The sequence below is a fragment of the Peromyscus maniculatus genome, chromosome 1, assembly GCF_049852395.1.
Source record: "Peromyscus maniculatus bairdii isolate BWxNUB_F1_BW_parent chromosome 1, HU_Pman_BW_mat_3.1, whole genome shotgun sequence".
NCBI classification, from domain to species: Eukaryota; Metazoa; Chordata; class Mammalia; order Rodentia; family Cricetidae; genus Peromyscus; species Peromyscus maniculatus.
The window spans coordinates 114,429,060-114,456,903 of record NC_134852.1 but is presented as its reverse complement, the minus strand read 5'-3'; the positions used below and the strand labels follow the sequence as shown (position 1 = coordinate 114,456,903).

The 27,844-nt window shown below is 39.0% G+C and overlaps 1 protein-coding gene across 1 annotated transcript; it reads left to right on the top strand.

The window, feature by feature from the left end:
* Positions 1–879: 879 nt before the first annotated feature.
* On the top strand, positions 880–25,905 carry LOC102918259 (interferon-induced very large GTPase 1-like). Its single transcript, XM_076549228.1, is given in 7 exon segments — positions 880–970; positions 12,213–12,388; positions 13,871–13,955; positions 18,375–18,548; positions 18,550–23,923; positions 23,925–24,902; positions 24,904–25,905. Coding segments are annotated over 4 exon segments (7,296 nt in total). The 5' UTR covers positions 880–970; positions 12,213–12,388; positions 13,871–13,955; positions 18,375–18,378; the 3' UTR covers positions 25,678–25,905.
* The last annotated feature ends 1,939 nt before the right edge of the window (positions 25,906–27,844 follow it).

The following is a 27,844-nucleotide window of genomic DNA, read 5'->3' as shown; positions in this document are numbered from 1 at the left end:
AATCCTTCTTCTTGAGATTTGGGGAGCTATGTGGAAGAGGAGGCTGAAAGGTTGCAAGAGCTAGAGTTGATGCATGACTCCAAGGAAACAGTATCTGAGAAACATAACAGGACAGATGTACACATGAACTTATAGGGGCTATGGCAACACACACAAGATCTGTATTGGTTCAAGCTTGATAAGGTCTCAATACTAAGAGGAGAGAGTGAACACAGAGTCCTACCCTTAACCAAGAAGCTATCTGCAGTTGATAATTGCTGATAAGGGAAAAATCAGTTTCTTCCAATTGAGTCTCATTTGGTATATTATTCACTCTTCAGGGCAGGCCCCACACCCAGGAGCATTTGGTCAACACAAACCAAACTCAATGGTATTTTTCTGAACTTTGTGTATCATTTTGCTTTGGGTGGGCTTTTTGGGGGATCTTAATTTTTTGCTTGTTTATTTTCATTTGTTGTGGGAGGATTTGGGGGTTATTGTCATGTTTTTCTTTTCTCTTTTGTTTTTTGTTTGTTTGTTTCTCTGTTTGAAAAAGAGAGAAAAAGAACAAAGTTGTGTGGGTAGGGAGTTCGGGAGGCCCTGGAAGGAACTGAGAGGAGGGGAAAACATGATCAAAGTATAGTATATAAAATTTTTCAATAAGATAAAAGGAACATAAAATTTTAAACAACTGTTATATATAGATCTGAGAAAGAATCATTTCTAGAGTTATAGAATGGTGATCAGGGGAGTGAGGGTGTACTGGGGAGAGGGCTGGGGGTGGGAGGAGGGAGGATGGGGAAATCTGTGGCTGATATGTGAAATTAAGTTAATTATAAAATAAAAATACTATAAAAAGCACCTGCCTTCCTATAAATAACACTGAGCTGTAACTTACAGTTAGCAGCCTTGCCTCCTTCAGGAAGGTTGTAGACCCAACCATTCTCCCTGCACTTCTCTCTGGAGCAGCCACCTGTCCTCAAGGAGACAAGTAAGTGGAAGAGTGGGTGGGAAGTGGGGTGGACAGACAAGTACAAAACAGAATAAACAGAACAGACAATAGAAAGTAGAAATTGATGGTAAGTAAAGTGAGCTGTTGGAGACATGGTGATTATTACATGCTGATGCCACAAACATAATTTGGTACTGAATATAAATTCATTGTAAACTGCTTGACTGAAAACATGAGATAAAGCCAACCCTGAGGAAAACAAACTTTACTGTCTCCAACTTCCATCTTCTAGAGTTAGTCATATGAAATACTTTTATGTCACCCAAGGGGAAAACGGTAGATGTAACAGTCTTATTAAATAAGAAACACAGAGCCAAATGCAGAGTTAAAAGCCCAAGAGGTCAGAGCAGTAGCTAAGAGCTGAGACTAAAAAAAAAAAAAAAAACCCTTTCTTTCCCTTCGCTGCCTGCTGTCATCCTTCACCTCTGAAAGAGACCTACTTCCTGTGTATCTTTACATAGACTTTCTGTTCTGCCTTCTCATTGGTTGTAAACCCAACCACATGACCTCCTCATCACTACCTGTCTATACAGACCTCCAGGTCTTCTATGGTTAGTATTGAGATTAAAGGTGTGTGTCTCCATACTGGCTGTATCCTTGGTCTGTCATGTGGTTGGGATTAAAGGTGTGTGCCACCACTGCCTGGGTTCTGCTATGGCTTGCTATTAACTCTGACCCTCAGGCAACTTTATTTATTAACATACAAATAAAATCACATTTCAGTACAAATAAAATATCACCATAGAAAACCTCTCAGTGGATATTCTTCCTCTTCAAGCATAGAAGTTCTTGTTCTCTTACAAGGTTTAGTTGGACCTGAGACCTTTACTTCCTGGAGCCCGTAGATGCATTTTCTTTTCAAACAAACACATTACCTTTTGGCAAGTGATCATGGCAAGCTGAAGTGAAGGGGGATGACCCATGTGTGTAGTGGGTAGCCATTCCAGCTTTGACCTGGAAATACCACCCCCTTTGAGGCTTCAGTAACTGTCACGCCTACAGGGCAGAGCCGAGAGAGGACCTCTGAAGACCAGAGATCTGGATGGGCGACCTCTCTTGGTTCCTGGATCCTAGACACTGGAGGTAGACTAAACAGAGTTCTCCAGAGAATACTGAGGGACTGTGCTTCACCTCTCCCAGACCCTGTAATCTATCCCTTCACTTGTAAGTTACCCCACAAAATAAACCTTCTTTTTAACTACATGGAGTTGCCTTAATATTAAACAAATATCTGATGCCCAACGTGGGGCAAATTCCAAAGGCCTGGATGGCTCCCACTCTCAGCCTCCTCCCCGACTGGCAGGTACATAAAGCTGCCTGCAGAGTTCCACATAACTAGAGAATGCCTACACAGTTCCATTCCTAAAAAAAAAAAAAAATAAAAGAAGGGGGGGGGGAGGGGAAACAGCTTAGCTCTCAGACCAGCGGAAAACCACTGTGAGTGAGGCATTCCCCCTCCTCCCTGAATGCTGGATCCCCGCCATCTCGGCTCCTGCATTCAGCTGCCACCAGCAAATGTCGCCAGCAGGACCTGCTTTGGAGCTATACCACCTCCTGCTGGCTGATAAGCGCTACTACACCCCAAAAACCACTGGAGGGTAAGAAAGACAAATTAGCATTTTATTTCAAGTAAAAGTACTTGATAATTTTACACCTTAAAACTGACTAACAAATTTTGAGTAATTCTTGTAATATGGCCGACAACATTACCTTACAAGAATTTTAAAACTTTTTTTGCCTGTATGATGAATGACATTTTTCCTGGAAATATACGACCTTCCTAAGGCATATCTGACCTGTACCATTTTGGCATTTATCGTAATAATTCACACAGTGTTCAAATACTGGTTTAATAATAAAAACAAAGATAAGTCATTATTGGGACTGATACAGGCTTTAAAAGATAACAATGAAGGCTTACATAAAAAGATGCTTTCTCTGGAATCTGCTAACCAGGATTTACAAAACAGGCTTGTACCCAAAATTGATTTTATTGATAATAAATATGAATATTTAATAAATAAAACACTAACTCTCCAGAGTAAAGTTGTAGCTACTCAGACACTACATAAAAAAGAAATATTATCATTAATTGATAAGATAAGGTCCATGGAATCATATGTTTCAAAAAAACATAAAAACTTCCATGATTCCATGAGAAATCTGGAATCCCTTGCAAGAGAGGAGGTTCACTCCCTAGAACAGACCCTAGGTGCTCGTTTGCAAGCCCTAAAAGAAACTCTCAATAAACATGACAAGGGAACTAATAAGCAGAAGGTCAAGACCATACAGGTTGCAATATCTCCAAATGGTTCTCACACAATGGCTTATCCTGTCATCACCCATGAGAAACCAACAGATGACACACACCCGAGCCATATATGACATATACATTATAACCAATTTCAACAAGGGACTTTAAAAATATAAAGGAAGTGGTAGTTACATATGGGATACACTCCACATACATAAGACAGATGTTAAATTCATGGTCTACCTCACATAAAATCATTCTAGATGACTGGCATCAGTTAATTTCAGCTGTTCTAAAATATAGCCAGCAGTTACAGTAAAAAAAAAGCTGTTTGAGAATAAAGACAAAAAGTTTAGAACAACAAGGTAAACTCAGAGAAACATTAGGTGACTGTCCAGGCTGCCTGCTGTCTCTGTCTACTATTGCAAGACTCCCGAAAGTTGCTTGTATCCATCTTCCATTTCTCAGGTATCATTATATTCCTTCTCAGGTCTTTGATGGGATTGAAGACTATCAGTTATAGTTACAACTGTGTGTGTGTGTGTGTGTGTGTGTGTGTGTGTGTGTGTGTGTATAAAATCTTAGATAGAACTTACTAACTATTAGATTTAGGTTCTCTATGATAGGACACCTTTTGGAATGATCTTTATAACATGCCATTTACCTATGCTCCAGACTTCTCTGGATTTTAGTATGTGTCTCTTATTTGATATTGTTCAAGTTGGTTGTAGTTTCATCTTATCTAGGTCATTATCCCTTATTACTCCTGGACAATATTTGATAATTATTCCTATTGTATATAGTCTTGTATTAGGTTAGAACCTTCTTATTTAGACAAAAGGGGGAGATGTAGTGGGTAGCCATTCCAGCTTTGACCTGGAAATACCGCCTCCTTTGAGGCTTTAGTAACTGTCACGCCTACAAGGCCGAACTGAGAGAGGACCCCTGAAGACCCCAGATCTGGATGGGTGAACTCTCTTGGTTCCTGGATCCTAGACGCTGGAGGTAGACTAAACAGAGTTCTCCAGAGAACACTGCTGGACTGTGCTTCACCTTTCCCAGACCCTGTAACCCATCCCTTCACTTGTAAGTTACCCCACAAAATAAACCTCCCTTTTAACTATGTGGAGTTGCCTTAATATTTAAACCAATACATGTGCCTCTCTTTAGACCTTAGCCTACCATGCAAGAGAGGTGGGTCATTAAAAGCTGAAAGAAATAAATGCTATAGAAGGCAAAACACTAGTTTCTGCTCCATCTTGCTGGGGGGCAGTTCCAGCAGTTGGCAGGTTCCAGAAGAGAGGCAAGGAGTAGATGAGGAAAGAAGTGAGCAAAGCATGGTGGTCAGGAGAATCTTGTAACCTGAGTGACTGGCAGTCAGAGTGCTTCTTTATTTACACATAATTCAGTAAGCAAGGATAAATTCATGTTGTTCCAAAACACAGATCATATCATTTATGTCCTCTGACATGTGTTTAGCTTCCTCTTGCATATTTTTTAGTTATCATTAATAAACAGTGATGATAATTTTTTCTCATCAACTCTGTAATCCAGCTTTTAGGCAGCTCGTGCAGTTTCAATGACTCTAGATGGAAAGAAAATCTCCATGTCAGCCTGGGCAGATTGCCATGTCTGGAGCAATGTATTATTAACTTTTAATGTTCAGAGTTCCAGTCAGTAATAGGCCCAAGAAAAATCCTCAGGTCAAAGCTGCTGCAGTTATTATTCAATTTCTGACATAATACAATGTTTACATTTTATATTTTTATAGAAATTATTCATATATCTAATCCTAGTATTCTTTTGTTCCTTGATCATATGACACCATAGTGGCTCTGCACAAGTTAACTTTTCTAAGAAAAGAAGGTCCTGGTTCCTCATTCTTTTATTATTTCTCCACACCATTTTTTGTCAATCAATATAAACCTGTGTAGGCCAGAAGTAACTCCAGCCAATCTAACTTTGTTGCTAAATATGCCACATAATCAGCTAAATATATAGTAGGAAGAGGTTTATAATCTGATCTGTTGCCAACTCCTCTAGCCCACAGGATCTTGTTGACCTTTTAAAATTTACTTTGTTCTGATTATCTTGTTCCTGAGTAAGCACAGGGGTAGATGTTTCAAGAATATCTCAGAGCCTCATAAAGAGATCTTTGGTATCTTTATGTGCACCATGACCTACAGGGAGATCATCAAGTAGATAAAGGTATCTCCCCTACAATGGGGGAGTAGTATGCTCAGGACTATCCTTAGAAGCAGTACTCCTGGGAGAAAGATAAATGATTCATGAGAAATTTCCCATAAATTCAATATTCTTAAGTTGTACAAATATTAAAAGTTCCCCTAACATGCAACATGTGAAGATCAAAACCAAAAGTGTAAGATGGTCACAATGTTGATCTTGTGGCTCAGCTTTGCTGGATATTTGTCATTCAGCTGTGCTGACTTTATAGCTTTTGCCATTCCCATCAGATGTGACTGCGCTACCTTCTATGAGCTATCTTTTCTCCTTTGACATTTATGTAAGTTCCAGAGATCTGATTCAGGTTGTTGGGCTTATGTGGAGAGTACTCACTGAAACATATTGTTGGCCAAGAGCAGGATCTTTCTTATATGGGAGAAAGACATGACGAGGAAGAGGCCAATAGTCAGATAGACACTATTCTCCCTGTGGCCAGGAAATTGACATATGAGAGGGAAAGATTTAGTTTTGGCCTCTCTCTGGAGGAGGTTCAAACAGTCCAGGAGCTGTGAGGGAGGAGAAATTAACTAAAGTTGTCAGAGTTACTATTTGACTTTTAACAGATCAATGTGAGTAAGTAATTTCACTAATGTTTTATGAGTCAATGAACTGGAATTTTAATGGAATTTTAATGTCTAGCCTGTCTTCAGTTAAAAGGGGGAGGAGCAGACACGGGTCTCATCTAACTCTTACATAATTCTTCATCCAGGATTTTATACTTTTAATTCACATAGAAAGAAAGGTCGTTCTGTAAGAGTAATTCTTTACACTAAGAATCTGACCAAAGCTTTTAGGATAAAACTAGAGACCCAGAAGACCCAAGATCTTGGCTTGGTCACCAGTTAAAGTGATATATAGTGGTAAAAAAAAGAGAGGAGATTTGCTCTATGTGGCCACACTGGGTAACACATACAGGGGACCTGGTCCCTAAATCTATTATCAGGGTATTGGCATGGGAGATTTAGATTCAAAGAGAGAGAAAAATGTATGCACAACTGAGCAATCCTGGTCTGGTTGTGATTCTGCACATCAGGAACCTATCAATGTCCCAGCATCTAGAAGGTGGTCACTCCTGCAAGGTTGTCCCATAATTGCTAAATTGTTCATCTATTCACCTGTCACAGAGAATGGAGCCCAGCCCTCATGAAAAGTTCTCCTTATCTAAGAGGTAATTAGTTTATCCTCCTGGGTTTTTCTCTTCTGAGATTCACTGTCCTTCAAGAGGAAATGTAAAGGACAATACTTATCTCTATTCCTACAGCCCAAGCACAGACATACAATGAAGGCAGAGAGATGTCAGACTTTCATCTTGTTTCTTGTTTCAGTTATCTTGTGAGAAAAAATAGAGTCAGTGGTTTTTTGTTTTTTTGTTTTTTGTTTGTTTGTTTGTTTGTTTTTTTTAACAAGAGTTGTTTCTAAATTCACCAGTGCCAACATCTTGGACACAAGTATTCAAACACATGATCCCATTAAGGACATTTCAGATACAAACATATAATAGGCATCTTATTTACATCTATCTTAGTTAGCAAATATGAATAAATCTTCAATGTAATATGAATGAAGATGTTTCTGCGAACACATTTTCAACTTCTTTATGAAAATACCAAGAAATATGATTGCTTCATTCTATGGTAAGTGTTTAGCTTTGCAGAAATCTACACAGTCTTCATGAATGGTATTAGCCTATTTGAATCTATATAACTTGCTCCACTTCCTCACAAGCACTGAGTATTGTCAGGAGCATAGATGTTGTTCAATTTAATAATAATAATATTTTGTGATTGCTTTCACTTACATTTTTAAAATGACACATCATATTTAAAAAAATCATTTCCTAAATCTATAAGTGATCTGTAAATCTTCTTGGTAAAGAACTTGATAGAGTCTTTGACCCAATCTTTAACTGTGTTCTTAGTTTTCTTGCTATTTGTCTTAAAGATACTTTTTACTAAATATTTTCTATTTTCTCTGAGCCTATGTGTCAGCTTCCTGTTCTATTCATTTTGCCTTTCACAGAGCAGAGATTTTTATTTTTTGAATGGTGCTAATCAGTTTTTTTCTCACTAAATATCTGAGAAAGTCAACTTAAAAGAAAGAAACTGGATGTAGTTTATAGTACCTGAGATCAGTCCCTGGTCAGCTGATTCCATTGCTATGGCTCTGTTGATGAGACATCACCACAGTGCAAATGTAGGACAGAGCAAAGATAATCACCTCATTGTAAGCAAAATCCACAGACAAGCAGTCAAAGAGACAGAAAAACAGAACTCACAATCAGAGGGTTGCTTATGAATGACCTGTCTCTTCCAACTAGGCCCCACTTCCTAAGTGTTACCTCATCTCCCAGTGGGAGTACCAAATGGGTATTAATCCTCTTAACATGTTACTTTTTGATAGGAGTTTAGACACAAATTATAATACTACCAAGTCAATGTTTTGTGCCATTTGGTTTATATCCAAAATGTTATAATTACACCGGGAAAGGTCTAGGATTTCTACTATTTTGCTTTCTAAGAGACTGGAGTTTTATGCTTAACATCTAAGTCAATATTCCATTTAAACTTCTATTTTATTGTGTTTTTATAAATAATTATCAGTTTTTTCAGAATTTCATACAATGTATTTTGATCATATTTGTCTACTTCCACCAACTCTTCCCAGACCCACTACCCTTCCCTATTGACCCAACTTTGTGTTCTTTTTTTTCTCAGACTCAGAAAGTCTAGTTTGTATTAGCCATATACTCTTGGGTGTGTGGCTATACACTGCAGCATGGTCAACCTATCAAGGACCACACCTTTAAAGAAAATTAACTCTTACTCCACCTAAAGCTATCAAATACTAATAACCTTCACAGCAACTATTGGGACTTTGTACCTACAATGCTCTCCATGATGAGATTTTTGTCAGGACTGGGTTGTGTAAATCATGTGCATGCTGTCACAACTTAAGTTCACATATTCACTTTCCATGTTGTGTCCAGAAAACATCATTTTCTTATACTTATCCACCACTTCTGGCTCTTACAATCTTTATGCTCCATCTCCTGCAAGAATCCCTAATATTTGAAAGGTGTGGGTATGATATAGATGTCCCAATTAAGACTGAGAATTCCACAGTCTCCTGTTATCTGAGTCCTGACAACTTCTTAGCCTCTTGTTAATTGCTTCCATCTATAAAAAGAAACCTCTCTGATGAAACCTGAAAGATGGACTAATCTATAGTCTAATGATAAGTCAAGTGTCAGTTCAATACTATGTCCATTTAGCAGAACAATAGGGTTAAGTTCTCCTCTGGGTCATATTACCTGTTTAGTCTTGGATTCTAATGATACCAGGTTTGGGTATCATCTCAACAAGGCATTAAATCTGAACAGAAAGTGATTGGGTACAGTTAAATTCATATCACTATTGCATTACAAGTTATGCCTTAACAGCCAGGTCATTAAGGCAGCTTACAAGGTTCTCAAATAGGTAAGACTGATTATTATTTTCTGAGAGGAAAAGAAAGTATTGACTGAATGTGTAAAGAGCAGATGAAGTCCTGAGTGAGTGTGTGTTGTTGATTTGGCACTACTATGTCAAGGACTCCAATACCTCAGACCGATGGGAGTATTAGTTTTCTGATGATGAGGCTCAGAGGACAGTGGCAAAGACTTCCTCTGGTCTGAGTGCAGATGTTGACAGTATATACAGAAACTATCAACCTGAGTGTCCTCCTCCTGGATTACTACAACCTGAGACTGCTACCCTACAACTCAGTTTTGTAATTAGTGATCCCATGCCTAAAAATTGTATGCTTTCTATGATATAGTTCATTTTACCCCAACACTCCTTCATGCCTTTTCCTGATGTTCTTCCCTTTGAACATTTTCCACTCTGCAGCCATTCTCGTTTCATTTTTGTTGCTCTGGCAAAATACACTTAAAAAATAATTTAAGGGAATAAGAGTTTATATTATCTGACAATTCTACCAATGCAGGGAATTCAAAGAGGTGGGAGCTGGTGAGAGCTAGTCATATCACATTAAGAGCATAGAGAAACAAACGCACCTACACTGCCTAAATGCTTGCTTGCTAGCTTTCTTCAATCTTACATGGTTCAGGGGCAAGCCCAACTTAAGGTATGACCCACAGTGGGTTAGGTGTTTCTTTCTTTCAATTTTTTGTTATTATTAAGAGATTTTCTATTCATTTTACATACCAACCAGATTCTTCTCTCTTCCCTTCTCCTACCCCTCCAGCCTTCCTCCCCAACCTACCCACCATTCCCACCTCCTCCAAGGCAAGGTCTCCCGTGGGGAGTCAGCAGAGCCTGGTGCATTTAGTTAAGGCAGGTCCCCTCCTTCCTGCACCAAGGCTGCTTAAAGTGTCCCACCATAGGCACTAGACTCCAAAACGCTGGCTCATGCACCATGGAGAAGTCCCAATCCCACTGGGCTAGGTGTTTCTACACAAGATAACAAACAAGGCAAGCACACCGGTAGCATGATTTAGAAAGATTCTCATGAAGACCATTCTTCTACAATTCTAGGTTGTGTCATTAACAACTAACCAGCCAGCTTGCTAGTCAATCCATATCTCAATTGGTCAGATAACTAGCTAGCATGCTAGTCAATCCATATCTTAACTGGTAGGATTAATATCAGTATAGAAGAAATATTTCAATTCCCTTTTGCTTATTTGCCTTTTTGTCTTCTGTATACCCTGATGCAATAAGAGTCTCCTCTCCAGGTGCTTGTGTGCTGATCTTGGACTTCCCAATATTCAGATATTTGAGCATTAGTAATTTTAGTTAGTTTTAGATTTTCAGTCTCAGGTACTTTGTTATAACAATATGAAATAAAACAAGACAAAAAATGATACAGCGAACTTAACTGTTATGACAGTTGAATATTGCATAATATTGGATAATATGAATACATCATTGCAAGTGGATGTTAGAAAAAAGTTGGAAGAACATGGAAGAACACACTTGAGGTAACTTATATTACCCCCAAGAGAGTATTATGAGAAATTCTAATGAGGGCTCTGATTAAGGAAAGAACTATACATAGAATATATGGAAAATTTAAGTTGTCATGATTAGATATAGAAAGATGTACAGTGTAGATAGCTGTGTAACATGTCAGATGGAAATAAGGAACAAAGAATTGGAAGAAAGGGGAAAAGTCAATCTTATTAATAAGAGCAAAGAACTTTACTCAATTGTGTTTGTCAAGATGAAAAATATAAACTTATACATGAAGGATTAGACAGGATTGGATAAGAACTCCATCTGGAGATGTGCAGGAGGGCTTTGATCCAATCTACTGCACAAAGGAAAAGTAAACATGAAATATGTAGTTTAAAACAGACCTACATATATCATTTTATATAAATTAACAATGAATAATCTTACAAAATTGAAAATACCTGAGCCATTTTTCAAAAGGGAATTATGCCAAATATATGAAACATTATATCAGTTTTGAAAATATTCTCTTCCAGAAAATAATAAGTGAATGAATATCTTAGTTGATTCTCTGACGCCAGTATTACCCTACTACCAGAAACTGATGAAGACATTACATGAAAGGAATTCTATATAAAAAACAAAATATTGAAAATCTATTCCAGGAACTCATAAAAGAAATTATATAATATGGTCAACTGGAATTTATTGTATGTATGACAAAATAGCCTAATATTTATTTAACACACTATATTACACCAACAGACAAAAGAATAAAAGTTATCTGCTATTATCAATAAATACAAGAAAGCATTTGATCAGTTCCAATATGCAGTTATGAGTAAAATGTCCCAGCAAGCTATGAAAAGGGAGGACATTTCTCAACCCTGTAAAAAATATCTGTTCTATATAAATGTTTAAATACAATTTAAACAATTGAGTATTAGAAACTTGATGGTTTGTGCCAAGATCAGGAACAAAGTCAAGATTTCCCTTCTCATCTCTCCTATTCAACTTCCTTAAAATTCTAGGCAGTAAACAAATTTAAGAAGGAAACAAAAGTTATATATAGGGAAGTTATAAATAAAGACTGCATTTATTCTCAGATGAATGATTATTTGTGTAGAAAATCCTGAAGAATAAACAATGAAAATGTCTTTGAACTAATAGGAAAACTGTTTCAATTTATAAAAGCAAAAGGAGAAATTTCTGTTTTCTTACTTCAGTCAAGAATATGTGGGATATGAAGCAGGTCCAGGCCTATCCCCCTGCATCAAGGCTGTGCAAGGTGTCCAACCATAGGTAATGAGCTCCAAAAAAGCCAGCTCATGCACCAGTGATGGATCTTTTATTCTTTTCTTTTTTTTCGAGACAGGGTTTCTCTGTGTAGCTTTGTGCCTTTCCTGGGACTCACTTGGTAGTCCAGGCTGGCCTAGAACTCACAGAGATCCACCTGGCTCTGCCTCCCGAGTGCTGGGATTAAAGGTGTACGCCACCACTGTCCGGCACCAGTGATGGATCTTGATCCTACTCCCAGGAGCCCCCTTAAGCAGATCAAGTTAAGGATGTGTTAAAGATATCTATAACAGAAAGGTAGCTTATCCAAAGCTACAGAGAAACCCTGTCTCAAAAAACAAAAAAACAACAAGCAGATCAAGTTAAACAACTGTCTCCTTTCTTCAGGGGTCCTGGTCCAATCCCATGGAGGCTCCATAGGTGTTGGTCTAAAGTTCATGATTTCCCACTAGCTTGTTTTTTGTCTCTGTAGGTTTCCCCATCATAATCTTGATGCCCCTTGCTCATAGAAAACCTTTTTCCTCTCTTCAATTGGACTCCTGGAGCTTGTCCTGATGCTTGACTGTGGATCTCTGCATCTGCTTCCATCAGTTACTGGATGAAGGCTCTATGATCACAGTTAAGGCATTCACCAATCTGATTACTAGGGTAAGCCAGCTCAGGCACCCTCTCCACTATTGTTTGTAGTCTAAGCTGGGTCATCCTTGTGGATTCCTGGGAACTTCCCTAGCACCAGGTTTCTGTTTATTCCCATGATGTTTCCCTCTATCAAGGTATTTCTTTCAATGTTCTCCCACTCCATCCCTCCCCCAGCTTGACCATCCCATTTCCCTTATGTTCTCATCCCTCATCTACTACCCTCTATTATACCCCTCACCCCCAGTTTACTCATGGAGATAACATCTATTTCCCTTTCCCAGTATGAACCATGCATCCCTCTTAGGGTTGTCCTTATTTTCTAGCTCCTCTGGAGATGTGGGTTGTAGTCTGGTTATCCTTTGCTTTATGTCTAGTATCTCCTTATGAGTGAGTACATGCATGTTTGTCTGAGTGTGAGTTACTTTACTCAGGATGATATTTTCTAGTTCCATCCATTTGCCTGCAAATTTCATGAAGTCATTGTTTTTTTACTGCTGAATAGTACTCCATTGTGTATATGTACCACGTTTTCTTTATCCAATCTTTGGCTGAGGGGCATCTAGGTTGTTTCCACGTTCTGGCTATTATGAGTAATGCTGCTATGAACATAGCTGAGCAAGTGTCCTTGTGGTATGCTTGAGCATTCCTTGGGTATATGCCCAAGAGTGATATAGCTGGGTCTTGAGGTAGACTGATTCCCAATTTTCTGAGAAACTGCCATATTGACTTCCAAAGTGGCTGTACAAGTTTGTACTTCCACCAACAGGGGAGTATTCCCCTTTTTTCATATCCTCTCCAACATAAGCTGTCTTCAGTGTTTTTTATCTTAGCCATTCTGACAGGTGTAAGATGGTATCTCAGAGTCATTTTGATTTGCATTTCCCTGACAACTAAGGATGCTGAGCAATTCTTTAAATGTCTTTCAGCCATTTGAGATTCTTCTGTTGAGAATTCTCTGCTTAGCTCCATAGCCCATTTTTTAATTGGATTATTTGTATTTTGATGTCTAGTTTTTTGAGTTCTTTATATATTTTGGAGATCAGCCCTCTGTCAGATATGGGGTTGTTGAAGATTGTTTCCCATTCTGTAAGCTGTTGTTTTGTCTTGTTTGCCCTGTCCTTTGCCTTACAGAAGCTTCAAAGTTTCAGGAGGTCCCATTTATTAATTGTTGTTCTCAGTGTCAGTGCTACTGCTGTTATATTTTGGAAGTGGTATCCTGTGCCAGTGCATTCAAGGCTACTTCCTAATTTCTATCAAGTTCAGTGTAACTGGATTTATGTTGAGGTCTTTGATTCACTTGGACTTGAATTTTGTCCATGGCAATATATGTGGATCTCTTTGCAATCTTCTACATATTGACATCCAGTTTTGCCAACATTAAGAGTTTGTAATTGATCTCTCCTATTTGTACTTTCTTCAGTTGAATTTTCTGAAAACCTATCTTATATCCTAAATAACTAATAGAATCTCATCTTTGCATTTTTTTTTCAGGAGCAATTTGTAATTTCAAAAAGGCAAAATTCTCTTTACTTCATCAAACATTTTTAAGGTATCTACATCTGAATCAACCAATAAGGTATTATCGATGTAATGGTAAATTATATTGATAAACAGAAAATTGTTTACAAATTATTTGAAATGGCTTTTGTATAAAATATTGACACAAGGTGGGACTGTTTAGCAGTCCTTGAGGACGAATTTTCCAATGGTACCTCTTAATAGGCCAGAAATGAGTATAAGTAGGTACTGTGAGGCAAAAATTTTCTCTATCCTGTTCTTGTAAAGGTATAGCAAAAAGGCAGTCTTTTAAATCAATCCTATAATATACCATCCTTTAGGTAATAAAGAAGGCAAGGAAATTCCAGGTTGCAAAGAGCCAATTGGCTGGATCACCTTGTTTACACCCCTCAGATATGTTACTATTCTTAATTTTCTAGATTTCTTTTTGATAACAAATATAGAAGAATTAAAAGGACTGGTTGATTCTTCAATATGTTGGTCTTTTAGCTGCCCCTGTACCAGCTGTTTTAGTGCCTATAATTTTCTGATGTCAGAGGTCATTGTTCCACCCACACAGGATTGTCAGTTAACCATTTTAAAGGTAGAACTGTTGGTACCTTTGGAAGACCAACAGCTGTTGTGTCCTACTTATGTACAACCTTAGCAGTCTGTGACTGTTCCTGATAATACCTTTTAATATTTATCTCAGAGGCATTCTTTATGTTTTGTTTCTGAAATTTGAGGAATGTTAATCTGTGACTTCCATTGCTGCAACAAATCATATCCCCATAAATGCATTGCTATGTTAGCCCTATCGCTTTACTTTTCCTATCTGTCCTTCTGGCCCTCTATACTTGACCCAACTTGTACTTTGTTTTACCTGAGATATGTAGCCAGAAGTTTCTCTGGTGGTGCCTGGCCCTGCAGTTGAGACAAATCTCTCCCACCTGTGTCCACAGCTACTCAGTCCCAAGTAAACGAACAGAAGCTTATATTGTTTACAAACTGTATGGCCTATGGGTCAGGCTTCTTGTTAGCTAATTCTTATTTATAACTTAACTCAGCCCATTTCTATTAATCTATATGTTGCCTCATGGCCATGGCAAAACTGGTCTGATGGCATCTTGTTGCTCCTTGGGCAGCAGGCTGGGGTCTCCCCACTCTCCTTTCTTCTTCTCTCTCTCCAGTTTGAATGTACCACCTAACCTTATTCTACCTTGTTGCGGTAACGGATACCTGTTCACCATGTCCGAGCAGGGGCTGTGGATTAAAAAATAAGAGACAAGAGACAGCGAGTCATTCACCATGGCTGAATGCGGAATGCCAAACGCCGTTTATTGAAAGAGGGAGGAAACCTTAAATACAGGCTTACAGAACAATGGAGGATCCCCAAAGAGCAGAAGTTCACTACTGAATGTTCTACATTCTTGCATCTAAGCTATTTACACCAAATGCAGGATACAGGAACAAAGAACCTCCAGTGAGCGTTCAGGGAGAAGGAAACCAGCAGGGAATCTGCATAGGGAGGACATCTGGTCAAGGTTGGCAAGCAGGCAACAGCTTTACTCAATATGGGAGGAGACCAGGGCCCCACACTACCTTACTATGGGCCAAACAGCTTTATTTATCAACCAATGAGGACAATACATATTCACAGTGTACAGAAAGACATCCCACAGCAGAGATAAAGTTTCAGTCCCTAAAAGCTGAACAGTTAACTCCTGAAAAGGCCAATCTGGATGCCAGGTTTTGGTAGAAGTATTGTTACCTTTGCTCCTTTGTCCAGTAATCTTTCAATTACAATGCCATATATTTAAATTTTTGGCTTTGGCCTTTGATCTTTTATAGCAGTTTGCCAAAACACTTGCTTTTTTGGTCTCTCCTGAATTTTTGTTTTATCTCCTGAATCTGCTCTGCCCTTGATCACATCCAGAACAGTGCTTAAGTCTTTTAATTTAATGCCCTGTAGATGAGTTTCTCTCATACTGACAGGCAATAGTAGAACCAAATTTGATATTGGAATCTGCAAAAGGCTGCCTAAGGCATTTCTCAATGGCAAAAGTTGCCTTGCTTATCCTTTGTTGATCTTCATTAATTAGTCTAATGTTGGTCTTTGTCACACCTTCTGCCTAATCCAGAAGGTTGGGGTATTGTTTGGATTATCTCTAGAAAAGAACATTGATTCTAGGAATGCCCCACCAACAATTTCTTTTCAAATGACCTTATTTTTCAAAATTAAAACATCTGATATTTTTTTCTTAATTTTTTTAGAAATTACTACTCCTATCAAAGTAGCATCATAAACATGCTATGCAATATAAGCCATATTTCTAACCTATTCATCTATTGGTGTTGATTTTCCCTTTAAAGGCCTAGTCACCCTTTTTCATTCAGAATTAGCATTTTCAAAAGCCAAAGATTCAATTAATATTTATCTGACCTCTGGATCTGATACTATTTTATTTACAGCTGATGTCAATCTTTGCAAAAAGTCTTTTTTGGCCTTGTATAATTTTAGTAAATGACTCAGACCTCTTCCCTGATTCTTCCACCTTGTCCCAACTATTTAAAGCTGCTAAACAACATATTACCTAGCTATGATCATAAAATCAATCTGCCTTTGCGATTTAGAATATAGGCCCTCATCTAGTAACCAAACTTGGGAAATATCAGTATTTCTAGCCTTATACTGTTGTTCTATGATCCTAGTTTCCTCTTTCCACCATGTTTACCATTGTAACTGAGGACTAGCTTCCAATATTGTTGTGACCAAATCTTTCCAGTCTTGGGGGATAATTATGTTCTGGGTTGCCCATAAATTTAACATGTGCTTCACATGGGGTGAATGCATATAACATGACCACTTGCTTAAATATTATCAAATCTAATATTTCTATAGGATTCCATTTAACTTCCACATAATCTTAGGGGTGCCTATTGTCTGCTCATTGTTCCTGTATAGTAACTGGATAAACTAAGGTTGGTTTTCTAATAACCTTGGGCAGCCCAAGGTTTATCATGCAGTGGTGTGGTAGGTTCCTATCTAAATCCCTCTGTCTTTGAGTATTTTTCTTATTTTCATTAGTATGTCTTTCTAAGGATTAAATATTATCAGTCAAATTTTTATTATTTTCATTGACATGTCTTTCTAAAGCTTGTATCTTATCAGTCAACTTTTCATATTTGGCACAATTACCGGACCACTCTTTATTTAGCATAGAAATCACTATGGATATTAAGAATTTATATGAATTACCAGACCGATAATAATTATAATTAGTATTATGTCAATCCCAGCTAGGTCATTTATCCCCTCACTTACTGTTTCCATTTTCAAGCCATCCATAGCTGCACTATACAGGGTCCTAACTCCTGCATTATGATGTTTTCCATCCTTAACATAGGAGAGATTTTTTAAAATATTATTTAACTCCCTCTTAAAGTACTTCCCAGGTCTCTCAGTTTGTCCACATCTGACCATCAGCAAACTCAGTCCTGTTTCATGATTTCTGAACATGAGGCTGCCTTCTGGAATACCCAAGAGTGGTGGTAGAGGCATCAGATAGAGTAAATTTTTTTTTTGTCTGTGGTCGTGCCACATGTTGGAGTGCCAAAATGTTGTTTCTCTGCTGGCACTGTGGCTGCACCTGAACCGACTGCTGTTTCAGCCAGTAATGGAGGCTCTGCAGTTACTGGCTTGCTTCCCTGGAAGTGGCCTGGAGGGACCTTTATGACTCACTGTATCCACAACCTGCTGCTGCCACCAAAAGTAGTTTTTAACTAAATCTCTATTGCTTTATTTACCAACACAGACTCATGAGTCAGAGGCTGTGGTGAAAATCTGCTAGCTCAGAGAGGTTGAGGAGCAACTAGCTGACCTTCCCTCTTTGCTGTCATCTCAGAAAGAGAGGCCTCTTCCATTGCTACAAAACAAAAAGTACTGAACTCTCAAAGTTCCTCTCTATGACTTCCTGCACATCTGTCTGTTCATTTTCCAGACTCCCTCTGGCTCTCTATGATTATTTTCTGTCAACTAGTTAATGCATTTGTAAGGATAGGAAATTAAATGAATATTATATAACTTGAGATGTATTTAGGGATATATGAATGGAAACAGTCAACATAGATTTCATGGAAACAAATACAGAAAAGTTAATCAGCAGATATACTCTTATTTACAAAATAAAAAGTGAGTTGTCATCTACGTTTTAAAATTCCAACCATTAGCTTACTGGTTTTGATGTTGAGTAATTGTAGGAAGAAATGCCAAAAACCAGTCTATTACATTGAAGCTCATAACAACAACTATAAATACACATTATGTTGAGTAAACAAAAAGATATGACAAAGACATTAAAGAAATATATATCAGACAATTACATGAAGGCATGAAAATCTTTGAGAATTGCCTCCTTAGAACATTCACACACTGAATCATGTGTAGAAGATTTTGTACAATTGGGATAAAGATTAAATAAGTATCTGTTCTTTACAGAGTCATGGCAGCCATAAAGTGCACCCCTGATGATCCTCAGCCTAGCAGAAGGCAAGATCTCCAGGACATGCTGACAGAAGTGGGGTTGTCTGTTGACTACTGGCTGCCTAAACTTCAGGAAGACCTGGGTGTGACCTGTGCCCAGACCTTACAACACTTAGAAGAAAATGACCTCCAAGCTGAAGTCCCAGACACAATACACATGGGAGAAAAAGGCTCTGGAGAAGCTGCTTGAGCTCTCACAGCCAACGACTGTTGCAGAGTTCCAGGAAACTCCAGGGGAGATGATGAAGAACAGGCAGAGGCAGGCAGGAAAGACACTGCAGGAACTGAGGGCCTTGCAGTCAGAAGGGAAGAACAGACAGGAAGAAGCAGTGAGGAGGAAAGAAGCAGAGCTGAGGCAAGCAATAGAGATCCCTGAAGAGTGCTGGCCAGGGCCTGAGGTGCCCCTAAAAGATGTCACTGAAACAATGGAGAGACATCTCAAGAACATGGAGCAGAAAATTTCCTACAGTGGAAACCTCTCCGATAGAGATCTGGTAAGATGGGCATCTGGAGGGCTGGCCCTGCAGGGAATTTATAAGACCTGCTACCAAAAGGACCTGGTCTCAAGGAGAGAAGAACTACTCAGAGTTCCCAAGGAATTCTTCCTCTTTGGATCTGAACAAGGGAAAAGGATGGAAGCAAAAGAATTTACATCTTCTCAAGAAGAAATCCTGTTCACCAAAACTGTGGAGAAGCTGGGATTTGGAGCAATGATATCAGCCAAGGATGGATGCTGGGAATTTAGTCTGAAAGGTGGTAGAGATCAAAGTAATCAGTCAGACTCTAAGGACATCAATGAATCATATTCAGAGCATTCTTATTTCTGTTCAGCCAAGTTCAGCTATGTGCCCCTGGCCTCCTTCCACTTTCCAATTGATCAGCTCCAGCTCTCCACTGCTGCTCTCAAGGAACTAAAAATCATTGAAGAACAGCTGGAACATAGTAATGGACCAGACAGATTCCTCTTACTGAGGAACAGGACTGAAAACTTCTTCAACAGATTTGGCTCTCATGCTAATCAAGGACCTCTGCACCTTGGGGGAATATACTGCTGGAAGGGCATTGCAGAGGGTTTCCAAAGTGACCAGCTGGATTGTGTGAAGCAGCAGACAGCAGAGGCGTTGGAGAATTACATAAGAGGGAGCTACAGTAGCTTTGGAATTGAGGTTGGTGGAGGGATGATGAAATCAGACTCACATTCAGTAAGATCCTATAAAAATGCAAGCAATCAACAGTTCCAAATCAAAGTCCAATTATCTGTGGCCCAGATAGGTGGACCACCAGAAGCAAATGGAGTTGCTCAGTGAACAACAGTCCTTCTCAGCAGCAACAAAACCTGGTCTGTCATTGACCGAGAACTTCAGCTAGTACCCACTTGGGACATCATCCTATCTAACCACGGAAGCAATTTTAAGGACCCCTTTCTGGTAGCTAATTGCCTGGCAGACAACTACTCTGCTCTGACTGGCCTTGCTGCCCACATCCAGGCTGGAGAGGAGTTGTCTAGCTCCATAAAGGAGGCAGGAAATTTCCTCAATAATGTGAAATCTTGGAAGGTCTCTGACCCTGAAGAACAGCTTAAGAACCTCATGGATTTCATGCAAACATTGGCTCACAAACCAAAAGGATATGACATTTGGATTAATAGATGTCTTGCAGATTTGGATCTGCAGAATTTTCTCATAAACACTTTCAACTTTTGCAAAAACCCATCCATTCAAAAAACTCAGTTTATTAAATCTCAGTTCCGCAGCCTCCTAGAACCTCATATCTACAAAGTGAAAAACTTTCCCCAGGCACATTCAATCATGCAGTGGATCTACCAGGAAGACTCAGAGGAACAGCAAGTGAAGATCACTGAATTTTCTGAATTCCTTAAAACTTTGAAAGAAATCCAAAAATCTCTCATAGAAGTAAATGTCAAGTCTAGGTACTCAGAAACAGTGGAAGAAGCTCACAGAAAGGCCACCTGTGAGGTCACCAGAGCTCTTGGCTCCTTCTTGAACTACCTTGGAGAAGCAGAACAGCCAGACATGCAGCTGCTGCTACTCTCCATTGCAGCTGGTGCAGGCTATCAGCTGGAAAGCAATGTTTTTCAGCCTCTCCTGGGGTACTCTGAGATAAACTTCCTCCTGGATGAAATACAAACTGTCCAACACAGATATCAGGAGCTCAAAACCATCTGCACAGGCAGGGCACAGGCATTCCTAGTGCTCAAAGCTCTGACAACCACAGTTGGAGTCTCAACCATTTCTCCAGAAGAAAAAACACGATGATTGGCATTGATAAGACAGCATATGGAGCCTTTATTGTCTACAAAATTTGCACATGTCCTCACAAAATTTGAAACAGATCACAATTGGGAAAATCTAGAGAATAATTTGAGATTACTCATTGATGGGAACGATGGAGACACCATCTCTTCTTTGCTGATGGATGAGGTGAAACAATTGCAAAGTCTCCTCAATAAAAAGAAAGAAACTTATGAACAACAAAATGATGACAATGAAAAAGGGGTGATAGAAAAAGAACCTTTCCTACATTTACTCAAGCGTCTAGGTCTAGAACATCACTACCCAAAAAGGATGAGCAGAGCTGACTTCCACCAGATTTATAAGACTTCTGTGCACAATACACAGCCAGGATCTGAACAGGAACTTCCCTTCTATTTCCTCCAAAAGCTACTGATGTTAGATTGTGGGTTTAGATATCTAGTCTTCAAAAATGCTGAAAATACAGAAACCCAAGTCTCTGTAGTTCCTTGCAACCAGGAAAATAAGACTTTTGATCCATATGAAGAGTTGTTTGATGACAGAGATGAAGTCACTAATTCTTCACCCACTGAGTCCCAGCCTGACATTCACCCAATGGACATCCAGATGGCCATTTTTCACTGTGCAGATGATCTTGCCAGGCAATATATTCTGTCCAAACTTTCCATTTGTCAATTTGCACTCCCCCTTGTGGTGCCAAATCCCAACACTTCTCAGATGGAATTTTCTCTCTGGTCTCTCAGACAAATTAGGAAAAGTTGGCAAGAGTCAAGTAAATCACCACAGGACAAGAGCTACAGTCACAAGAATCAGCAGATGTGCTGTATCTCTACCCGCATTGTGTCCTTCATTAGAGTTGGAAATGGCCTCTCTGCTTCCAAATCTCAGATCATGAACTCTTTGGTGAGTAAACATAAACATGATGTGTTTTTTCACAGACACTACAGAGGAAGCAGCAAACACTGTCTCCTGATGGAGGGAGTGGTGGAGATCTGCTGGTTCTGTCCTGGGGGCCAAGGTGAGGACAGATTTGACAAATGTGTGGCCTTCACCAATCTTCATGGAGATGCCAAGGAACATAGACAACAACTCAGCTTCCTGCAGGATGTCTCTTCTCTCATTGTGATCCTCATGTCAGCTTCTGATGACAATAAAGAAAACAAGAATCTTGTCAGACACCTCTGTCAGTCATCAAAACCTCTGATCTGTTTGGTTGATGACAAAGAAAAGGTTATAGCCAATAATCCTGGTAAAAGAATGAGAATTGGCATCAGGAATAGAAATGAGGCAGAATTAACAGAGGAGCTCACAAATGCCATCAAACATTTGCTAGAACTCTCTGGCACTCCTCTCAACTTAGAGGACTGTTCACAGATGGCTAGGAAACAAGGATTTCTGATTGATGAAGACAAAAGAGAAATGAGAGCAGCCAAAGAAAAGGCACAGACTATACTGGACCTCCTGAAGCTATCAAAGTTACCTGAGGTAAAAGAAAACTTGCTGCCCCTGCAGGGACAGCTGTGGCACCATTGGTGTAAGAAGGACAAGGAACTCTATCATCTGAGAGAAAAAGGGAATCGGAGCATTGAACAACACAAGAGTGAAATTGAGATAGAAAAGCAAAAAATACGATGCCAGCAGTTTAAAAAGGCGTATCCTCTCAATCCTTTAATGTGCTCTGTTCTACAAATTCTCCAAGAAGATTTAGAAATTTACCCCAAACTCTATTTCTTACACTGGTTAAATGTGGTTTTAGAAAATCTAACCTCAGGACACTTGGAGAATTTGTATGTGGAGCAACAATCTTTGTGGTCAGTGGTACAGGAGGAAAAGCAAAAGGCACAGAAGAGCAGCTCCCTGACACTCTGGCAGAAGCAGATAGAATCCATCTCTACTGAGATTCTTAAGTGCACTTTAGGAATTGAGCATATTCTCTGAGAAGTTGGCCAGATCTATGAAGCTCTGGAAGAAACTTGCTCCTTTAGAGATAGCCTTTTTCTCTGCCTCCCTGAAATTGCTGCAGACCTGATGGTAGCTGGTGTTCCCATTGAGCTGATGGATGGGGATGCTTCATATGTGCCTCTAAAGTGGGTGGCAGCTGTTTTTGACAAAATCTCAGAGAAAATTAAAGATAAAAGACTGTTTATTCTCTCCGTCTTTGGCCTACAAAACTCAGGGAAGTCCACCCTGCTGAATGCCCTGTTTGGGCTGCAGTTCACAGTCAGTGCAGGCAGGTGTACCAAGGGGGCCTACATGCAGCTCCTGAAGGTAGAAGAGGAATTCACAAAAGAACTTGGCTTTGATTTTGTGCTTGTTGTAGACACAGAAGGACTTCGGGCTCCAGAACTCAACAACAAATCCCACAATTGGGACAATGAGTTGGCAACATTTGTCATTGGTCTTGGAAACTTGACTCTGGTCAATATTTTTGGGGAGAATCCATCAGAGATACAAGATATTCTACAAATAGTTGCCCAGGCCTTTCTTAGAATGAAACAAGTGAAAATTTCCCCCAGTTGCCTATTTGTTCATCAAAATGTGGGAGAAGTTACAGCCAAAGACCAAACTATGGAAGGACGGAGGAGACTGGAGCAGAGACTGGATGAAATGAGAGCATTAGCTGCTGAACAGGAAGAGTGCTCCAACATAACCCGCTTCAGTGATGTAATCAAATTTGATGTCAATAGTCATGTCTACTACTTTGCCCAACTCTGGGATGGCAATCCCCCAATGGCCCCTCCCAATCCTCAATATAGACACAATGTCCAGGAACTGAAGAGTAGGATTCTTTTAACTGCCCAGCAAGAATCCAGGAAAAGGATCATGAGGATATCAGATGTAAAATTCCGAGTTCAAGATTTGTGGAAAGCCCTTATCAGTGAGAACTTCATTTTCAGTTTCAGGAACACCCAAGAGATCATAGCCATGAGTAAACTGGAAACCATGTATAACCACTGGACCTGGGAGCTGAGGAGTCATGTGCTGGACTTACAGAATCAGCTGAACAATCAGATTCAGAATGGGAAAATCCTGACACTCACACCTGACACACTGGTCAGTCCAGTTAATAAGAAATATGAAACCATCAAGCAAAAATTTGACAAATATTTTGAAGAAGACCCAGGTAGGGAAACATTGGTGCAGTGGAAAGCAAATTTTGAACAGAAGCTACTAATCCTTAAAGATGCACTTATTTTAGACACCAGAAGGAAAGGAAATGAACTTATCAGTTTTAAAAAAAAGTCAAGAAAGACTAGATAACCAAAGGTCACAATATGAGAATGAATTGTTACAGAAGAGCCAAAAATTAGCTTTAAGTGTGAAGGGTAAAGAATTAAGTGATAAAGAGTTATATGAGAAATTTGATCAACTTTGGACAATTTGGATCGACATTGTTTCTTTGACTGTACCTCCTGTCAAAGAGCCTGACATTGATTTGGATTCTGAAAACATCCTACTGGAGTATTTCAAGAAGGCAAAAAACATTGGGGAAAGACTTAAAAAGCACTCTGGAGAAATGTTTGTAATCAATTATGCCAAACATGTCCAAGTGAAAAAAAGGTATATGGTATTTACAAAAGGCTTAGAAACATGTCATGAAGAATCTATTAAGAAGACTACTAATAACATTGATTTAAGATTTAATGAAAGAATTAAAAACATTAAGAAGCAAAGACGTGATTACAGCCAGAATGATTTTCATGAAATCTTGAGGATAATAGAAAATGAACTGAAATCTGTACCTCCTGAGGAAGACTATACATTTACCAGAGACTACAGCATTGATTTATCCTTATGCTTATTCCAAAAAGCATCTAAGCATTTCAAGGAAATAAACATGGCATTTAAAAGAGAAAATGATCCTGTAAACTATTTAGAGAGAAAGAAAGATGATTTCTTCATGAGTTTTAAGATCTCTTGCCAAGGTGCCACCTCCATCACATCTTTTGTTGACTTCCTGTGGCTCAAGCTCACTCCTGCTATCTATGCCACTATATGGGAGCAAATGGGTCTTAAAGTAGCTGGGGACATGAGAGCCACCTGCCCTGCATTCAATGGAAACAGGGCTAACCTGGAGAAACATATTCTCATTTCTCTGGCAGAAGAAGAAAACTTTGATAAGTATTGGCAATACATTCATCATCCAAAATCCTTCTTCAGAAATTACATTAGTGACCACATTAGAAGACACTGTTTTCAAAAAGAAGATAAAAAAAATAAAGACTTTTTTAAAAATAAGTTTAGGTGACATCAAGAATGCCATCCTCTTTGCCATTCATGAATCCACAGCAGAAGCTAAAGATAAAGGCAACACTGTTTCTGCCTGGTTGGATTTGTTCTGTGATCACCTAGGGAGCAACCTGATCTTTCCAAGAAGAGACCTGGTAAGCATTGAGTACCAGGAGATAAAGGATATGGAGTTTCTCAAAGAAGCCATGAGTGCAGCTTTGGATCCTGCAATGAAGAAGGTAGAAGAGGACTGCACAAGTAAGGACATAAATGAAATGGTTCCTGATATTGAGAAAATTCTCTCTGAACATCTCTGTGGCTGCTGGAAACAGTGTCCTTTTTGTAAAGCAATTTGTACTAACACTATTCCCCAACATGAAGGAGACCACAGTGTGCCGTTCCACCGTCCTAATGCTGTCAATGGATGGCATTACAGTAAAACAGAGTACTTTGACATTGACTTCTGTACTAGTTCAGTAGCAAGTAATGGTTCATTTTATTCAGGTGATTATAAGAAATTCCCATACAAGAAATATCAAGAAGCAGGAGGTGATTATGCCACGTGGAGCATCACCCCAGACTCATCTACCCAGCTGTATTGGAAATGGTTTGTTTGTCAATTCAGATCAGAGCTTGAAGAGATATATGAAAAAAAATTTATAAAGTTAGGTACTATTCCAGATCCATGGACCAAAATCACAAATCAAGAAGTACTTGATGACTTGAAAAATAATAATTGCCAAAACAAACACTAACACTGCCACACAAAGTTCACATTTTCCAAAGAATCTGAAAGTCAATTTTAGTGGCACCTTCAAGATTATTGCTTATAAATGAAATACATAAAAATAAATTAGTTACTATTTCAAGACCTGAAGATTTTGTACTAAAGAAATATTTTTCTGTCTTGATTTCTCCTGCTTTAAATATAATGTACTACACATGAAAATATATGAAAAAATCAATATGCATTCAAAAACCTATTTAATACTTTATTATTCTGAATACTTGTTTAGATATATAGTGACTCATTAGAAATTGTCTTATTAGAAGATAAGTCTAGCATTTCAGCTGCTGTGGGATGGTCTGTATGTCAAATTACTCTGATTGGTCAATAAATAAAACACTGATTGGCCAGTGGCTCAGCAGGAAGTATATGCGGGACTAACAGAGAGGAGAAAAGAAAGAACAGGAAGGCATAAGGAGACACTGCCAGCCACTGCCATGACAAACAGCATGTGAAGATGCCGGTAAGCCATGAGCCATGTAGCAAGGTATAGATTTATAGAAATGGATTAATTTAAGCTATAAGAACAGTTAGCAAGAAGCCTGCCATGGCCGTAGAGTTTGTAAGCAATATAAGTCTCTGTGTTTACTTGGTTGGGTCTGAGCGGCTGTGGGACTGGCGGGTGACAAAGATTTGTCCTGATTGTGGGCAAGGCAGGAAAACTCTAGCCATGTATCCATTTAGAACAACAAAATAGAAAATTCAACCAACATATATGTCTGGGGATAAGCTATAATTTGCCTTAAAGTTCTTTAAGTGGGTGTTTTTACCTTCTCAGGCTAATGAGAAAACATGGTTGTGGTGTTTTTAATGTAATTAGTCTCCATAATCTCATAGAAAGTAGCACTATTAGGAGGTGTGGCTTAATTGGAGTGGATACGGCCTTCTTGGAGAAAGTGGGTCAGTGTGGGGGCTGGTTTTGAGGTTTCCTATGCTGTCTGAAAAATGTAGCACTCTCAGCTCCAGCACCACAAGTGCCTGCATGCTGTCATGTTCCCCACCATGATGAAATGACTGAACTATAAGGCACCCCTTAATTAAATGTTTTCCTTTATAAGAGTTGCTGTGGTCATTGTGTCACTTCAAAGCAATAGAATCCCTAACCAAGATAGAAGTTTGTGCCAGGAACTGGGATACTGTGGTGATAGACCTGACCATGTTTTTGTTTGGAGTAATGGTGACTTTGGGAGTTTGGGTTAGGAAAGCAGTGGAATGCTTTAAATGTTGATTAATGGGCCATACTAATAGGAGCATGGAATACAGTGTTACTGAATGTAATTTGATGGACTGTGGAGATCAAGAGGTTTCAAAGGAGATGAATGTTAGTATGTGGGCTAGAGACTGCTCTTATAATATTTTGGTGAAGAAAGTGGGTGCTTTTGCCCTTATCCAAAGAGTCTGCCTGAGGCTCAAGTGAAGAATTTTAGATTAATTCCATTGGCAGAAAAAATCTCAAGGCAGCCTACTGCAGACTCTGTCATGTTGTTACTAGTGTTCATATTTATAAAGCTTTATAATGAAAAGGAACAGGCTGCACAAAGTAAATTACAAAATGAAAATTCTGAGGAAACAGTGTATCAGGAAGTAGAATGGATCTAAATCCAGTATTCAAGAAGATAAATGGATTAAGAAATGGAATAAAGGGAGTGGTGACCTCAGGGTAAGATCGCACCCAACTAAGTTTCCAACTTGTGGGGGGAAAAAAACCTAAAGAAAAGGTTAGAGTCATGTGTGGTAGGGCACACCTTTAATCCCAACACTGGGAAGGCAGAGGCTGGCAGATCTCTGAGTTTGAGGCCAGCCTAGTCTAGAGATCCAGTTTCAAGACAGCCAAGATTAGGCTAAATAACACGGTAATAAATGATACTATACCCATAGTTAAGTCAAAGAATCATCTTCTTACAGTAGATGAAAATTAACACAGAGACCCACAATAGGGCAATGTGTAGAAAGTGAGAGACTTTGAAGCACTCTGTCCTAAATGTGATGTCTTCACAAATCCTTCTCAGGGAGCTGTACAGAAGAAAAGGCTGTGTGATGGCTTAAAAAAAAAAAGCTCCATTTTATGCTGGCCATCCATCTTGGAACTCATTGGACATTTGTGTCTGACTCCAATTCCTAGATTATAAATTCTC